The 6,000-nt window shown below is 39.9% G+C and overlaps 1 protein-coding gene across 3 annotated transcripts in view; it reads left to right on the top strand.

Annotated features, from left to right (window-relative positions):
* The window catches only part of Pcca (propionyl-CoA carboxylase subunit alpha), a 356,147-nt gene that overhangs the window by 337,688 nt on the left and 12,459 nt on the right, over positions 1–6,000 (top strand). For 2 of the 3 annotated variants that reach the window (XM_074043045.1, XM_074043043.1), the window contains one exon: positions 3,366–3,506. In XM_074043045.1, the coding sequence (XP_073899146.1) occupies positions 3,366–3,506 (141 nt within the window). Of the gene's footprint in view, positions 1–3,365; positions 3,507–3,589; positions 4,040–6,000 lie in introns of those variants that run through there. The other variant, XM_074043044.1, reaches the window with a different exon arrangement.

Here is a 6,000-nt window from a genome sequence, read left to right as displayed (position 1 = left end):
TCTCATAAGGAAAGAGAGATTCTTCTGTAGTGTGTGTATGTGTTGGGGGTTTTGGTTACAGGCTATAGCACAGGTGGGCATGTCCATTTGCAGGATGCTCTAGTAACCAAGTCCAGTTACAAAATATCCCTCTCCCTCAAAACCATGCTGGCTCCCCTTCTCTCCTAATACCAGCTATATCCATCCAGGTAGGAGTTGTGTGTTAGTTTTAAAAAAACAATCCCATTGTGTTCCCTTTAATTGTCCCTATCTTATGGTCTCTGTCTGAGCCTTTCATGTCTGCAGTGACTCCTTTTCTTTCTTTTAAATTTTAGGGAGAAATTTTCTTGTTAGATATGGTTTCACATTTAGACACCATAAAATTAATTCGCTTGCAGACTCAGGCTGGGGGTCATTTTACATAATTGGGTCATTAGATAACACCTCATTCCCTCCCATTATGGTCATGTATGGATTGTGGAGCCTGAGAGCACCTGTTCTCTGTTCTAATTTACAGGGTGAGGTGTTTTTCAAAATCTTTTTATTTTGACAGTGGTTTAGAGACCAACCTGCAGAGCCATCTACTCATGAACCCAGAGCTGACCAGCTTAAGCTCTGTGGCAGTTCCCATCCCTCTTGACAGAGCAGGGTGAAAACCTGCCATCTTCTAGGTCCAGGCTTCTCCATCCCATCAGCTAGCCCTTAGAACTTTGAACCTGCATCCTGAAAACATCAACAGTGTGGTTTATCTGCTTGAAAACAACATAAATTTAAAATCTAAACTCTCCAGGGAAGTTTTACCCACCCCTGAAGAATATTTAAATATCCATCATAAAACCACACTTATATGACTGCTTTCCTGAAACTTCTCAGCTGGTTGAACTGCCTGGTGCCTCCCAAGCATCTGGAGACACCAATAAATTACAGTTTGTATCATAAGCTCTGTGGCCTGATGTATATTCTTTCTGGACCATCAAAAAGCTTTTCCAGTTCTCATCAAGCTACACTCTACTGGTTCGCTAGGCTGCACCCTGCTTAGTCCCCATTTGGGCACGCCCTGCTGTGGGCTGTCAGGAGACTGTTTTTTAAAACTGGGGTGTTTGTGTGGAGATGCTGACTCTGAAGGGGTCAAGACAACATCAAAGGTAATCTTAAGAAGCAAACTTTCTCTCTGTCTTCTTTTTTTATATTCAAAAAAGGTCACTTCTAAGCCAACTCTGTGCAACAACTCTGAGGCATTTACTCCGTTGTTATTTTTTGCTTAAGATTACAATAAGTCACTTATCCCCCAACAGATTTAAGAACAATAAACAAATACAAAAGGAAAAGGAACATCTCATCAATAACAAAGACTGTGTCTAAAGGCATTGAGTTTTGTGACTCTTTTACATCTCCTTCCAAGCAAAGCAGGAATCCTACAGAGAAAGGAATCCAAAAGATAGGAAAATTACAAAAATAGCAAGAAAAATCCAGTTTTAGTCAGAATCTGGTCATTGCTGGGGAGAAATGGTGCTGAGCACAGTCTTAATTAGCACTGTGTTTCTATTAAGCCTTATTTGTGATAGCAAAAATGAATTCTTATACATTTGCGTGGCGAAAGTTGTAATCTTCTTCTTCTGAAGGTATAAAGATTCTTTTCCTGAATTCAGAGGTTACATTTTGAAGTTGAATTGTGACAAAAACAAGGAAAAAATAAATTCGTATGTTACATTGGAAGATGAGACACAATGCTGGCCAGTGGCAATAGGAGGAGCCCCCAGGGTGACGCCAGCTGGAAAAGTAACTTTTCAGTTGACTCTCATGGCTCGAGTGATAGGGGATTTTTCTTTCCAAGGCAGACAGAGCACAGATACTAAAACTGTGCAATTTGGCCCAATTATGTTCTCCCCTCTCCGTCTACAACCCCCCCCCATTGGTATAATGAAGGACTTGGAGGTACAATTCATCGGTGATAAATAGTCCCTCTGCCCAGAGTGTTTCTTAGACTGACAGCAGCATGCACTCTCCTTGCTTTTTCCTTTGCCACTTATGACTCAGATGAATTTTAATAGGAGCAAAAAGCTTTTATTTGCACTGTAATTTCACTTAAGGATCATATCCTTCAGAAACTGGCAGACACTTGTATGTCTTGATTGCAAAACACACACTCAGGAGTAAAGAAACATGCAAAAGATGTTATTATTCAACCTGTCACCATGTCACAAATCTACTTGGAACCTAGGCCATCAAAGCTCTTTGCTGGGGCCCTCCCTCCTATCCCTTTAAAATAGATCCTGCAAAGAGCCCACTTGGAGATCTCTGCTGTCCCATACAGAATCAAAGGGTGAATTAGACTTTGTCTTTGCATCCTTGCCATCATGATGCCCACAGGAGGCTTTGAGTTACAGCAGCTTCCCTCCAGCACAGTGGAGCTGCACAGTGGGTGCTGCTCTGTCGTGTCCCAGACATTCAAGCCAGTAAGAATGTAGAAATCTTCCAGTAACACTCTGAAAACCATTTTATCCCATTTCTGTTTGGATAGACCAAATTTTGGCTCATACATTGATCCACAGAAATCTAGGATTTTTCCTGCCTAGTAGGAATTCTCTTTTCTTAGAAATGTTGTTTGACCAGACTCACTTTAAGGTGCCCCTAAGTGTTTGAGAACCATCTATAAAAGATTCCATGAAAATACCTGATGTGCATACTGTTTTCTGTCCATCTTTTAAAAATCTTGATGTGATGGTCTCTGAGCCCAGAAGGCATTCTCATTCTATTTTATCTTTATCCTAACCGCCTTGTTACATCAGAAAGGCTGCATGATATTGTACCTAAAAACAAAATCTGACTCTTTTGGTGTGAATATGTTTTATGTCACTAAAAAAATTGAATTTTAAAGATTGTTTTGTCCAAATGAACACGAAAACCCTTTGTTTTAACTTACTGATCCGCCCAGTGCAGCCGACCTGGAGGGGTACAGGTTTGGATGGCCGTCTGCTGCCATCTGCTGGTGCATCTGTAGCCCTTTGGCTGTCTCAGTCAACAGGACTTCCCTTCCTCTGAAGTTGGGAAGCCGTGAAGGGAGATCAAGCACAATTCCTGCTGTTTTCTTTACAGAGTTTTGAGGTGTTTTTCTCAAGGATTCAGGATGTTTAGTATATGTTACTAATTAACAGCTGGAGTAGTTCTTATTTCAAAAAAAATTCTTAAATAACTGACTCTCAATGCATGTCAGAAATCTATTTTGATGGTTGTATAAGAACATTTAAAAATGCTTGACTTAAAGGACATTATTGTAATTTTAATTGAAAAGCTAAAAACTGATTTTGAATGAGCGTGACTTTGAAGGAAAAGTTCATCATTTAAACTCCTTTATGTTTTTGTTTTGTTTTGTTTTTTCCTTCAAGTACAAGGTACGTATCTTAACCAAACTCGCGGCAGAATTGAACAAATTTATGCTGGAAAAAGTGGCTGAGGACACAAGCAGCATTCTACGCTCGCCGATGCCAGGAGTGGTGGTGGCCTTCTCTGTCAAACCTGGAGACATGGTAAGGGCTGCATCTGCTGGGCTCAGACCTCTCCTAACAAAATAATGACACCATCACACCCTTTGTGTTCTATCTTTACCCAGGTGATGCCTACAAAACAGCAGAGTAGATTTTTTGTGCTCTTTGTCTCTACTTGTTTCACGTTTGAATTACATCAGTGATGCACCTCTGAGCGCCTGTCCTCCCAGGTGATACGGAAGTGGAACAGAAATGAGTGCACATTCGTTTTCATTTCACAAATTTGGTGTTTTGAGATGTATTTTATTAAACTTGTTATATACCCTCAGCTCTCTTTTCTTGAAGCAGCCTGAAAGAATTCATCCCAAGAAATAATCCTCTGGTTATTTTTGCATGATTTCTGGACTAAATGTCTAATTTCGAAGGAAAGCACAGAAAAGGCTAATCCTATAATCTGTACAGTTCTAGCGTACTTCTGGAACTTTGGAAATAAAATTTAGGATCACAGTTTGCAGTTTTTCATTTTGACCTTGTGACATTAAAGCACAAATTAAAACCATATTAGTTATTTCCTCATATGTCTGGTCTCAAGATGACTTGCTATGGATGAGTTAGTGGGATGCATGCATTTATACTAGAGCACAGATAGAAATCTGTTGGTAAGCAGCAAAAGTGAAAAGAAAGCAACCTAAGATGCACCCAGATTTCTAGAGGCACCTAAGTACTTAAATTTTTATTTATATGCAGGAACTTTGTAGTCAAACATGAGAAACTTCCCTGGATGACATAATGATTCTTTTTTGTATCTGAATGAAATTGTTGGGTTTTACATATTTTCTTATAAAGATTATGTTAAAATTTTCCTGTTAAGACATCCTCTTAACATTGAGAAAAACTCATGTAATTGACATCGGCTTCTAGAAAAGTATTTAATACATAAGAATAACAAGTAAAAATAATCAATTAAATCGGTAAATGATTAGTACTGAAATTGATATGTGAAGCTGGGAAACTGACTCAACAATGGCTTCCCTGATGAAACAGAAATAGAACTACTAGCTTTCCTAGAAAAGCTGAGGGGCCATATAGCTGTAAATTTCCATTTACTGTGAAAGCACTGACGTTCCTGGAAGCATTCACTACTGACTGCCTGATTTGGGAGATAAAACATAAAATTTGTGTGTGTGTGTGTGTGTGTGTGTGTGTGTGTGTGTGTGTGTGTGTGTCTGGGGAAGGGGCTCACCTTCATTATACAGGATCAGGTTGAAAGAGGGTGGCTTGATGTTAACAGTCCCCCCCTACACACTACATTATCAGAGCAGTTATTAGAATCTTCTAGTGGTTAGATGAGCAAGTTGGTAAACAATGTGAAGGATTTGTTTTCCATGTTCTTAAGGTTTTTCTGGAAGCCACATAGTCTGTATACTGCCAGCCTGAGTTTGTCAGTCCTAAGTGTGCAGCTTTAATTAGAAAATCACATTTGTGTGTGTCTGTGTGTGTGCACACACGCACGTTTGAAAATAAGTATTTACCTTAAACCCTTAACTTTTCTAACACCTGAGTCCAAGCCTAAGTTGGGGGAGGCAGGGAGGAGGTGGTGAGTTCCTGCCTCCAGCAAGGAGAAGCTGTGGCTCCTCACTTGTTCACTGTGGCTGCTCAGCAGGCATTAAGTAGGGAGTCCAAGGCCAAGCCAGCACACCCTTTGCTTTGTAACAGCTGTAGTCCCACTGGCCTCCATCTTCTACATACTGAAAGGGGTTCACCTTCATATTTTTCATTTCCTGGTTAATAAGTTGAGGTGGGAAAGCCAGTGAACAGTGTGATCCAGTGCTTGCTTCAGAGGGGTGGCTCCAATATTGAAAGCACCCAGTAATCATTAAATATTGGTACTCGAGTGGTTTAATTTGTGAGTTAGAATTATGTCGCTGCAGAGCAGTAGGGTTTCTATTTTATGTGTTCCTTAAGTCAGAGTTCCTGAAGGACTCATCAGCTCCATGTCCTTCACCTTTACAGACGCCCTGGGCCCCGCATGCAGAGCTGGTCAGGTGGAGCATGCACTTCCCTTTATTCTTCTCTTTGGGTCCTTGCAGAACTTCCTTTCATGTTCTGTGCCATTGTGTCATGATAAAACAGTGTTTTCTCTTGAATTACTGTTATTTGTGAAAAATGTCCAAAATGCTAAGACTGACACCAAATGCAGAGTGAGAAGCTTATCAGCTCTTACAACAATTCCTATAATGAAATTTTGCCTTACATAATTAAAATACAAGAAACTTCTCTTGGACCAAAGGCACAGCACTTACTTGAGGCCATTATAGGAAATACCACTTGTAACTTTTCAGTTTTCTATTTAAAATTATTTGAACACTGCAGGACATGTTGTGTTTTTCTCAACAATCACAATAGCTGAGTGAGGTTCCACTTTTATCAGTGGAAAGATAATGGATTAAATCATCTCCAGGTATTTTCAAGGAAAACAGGAACCTAAAAACTAAGGCTGCAAGTATTCCATTTGTTTTGAAGTGTTATTTATACT

Source organism: Castor canadensis, chromosome 10 (assembly GCF_047511655.1).
Source record: "Castor canadensis chromosome 10, mCasCan1.hap1v2, whole genome shotgun sequence".
In the NCBI taxonomy this organism is placed as follows: Eukaryota; Metazoa; Chordata; class Mammalia; order Rodentia; family Castoridae; genus Castor; species Castor canadensis.
The sequence above is the reverse complement of the archived record's forward strand: the minus strand, read 5'-3'. Positions and strand labels throughout refer to the sequence as shown.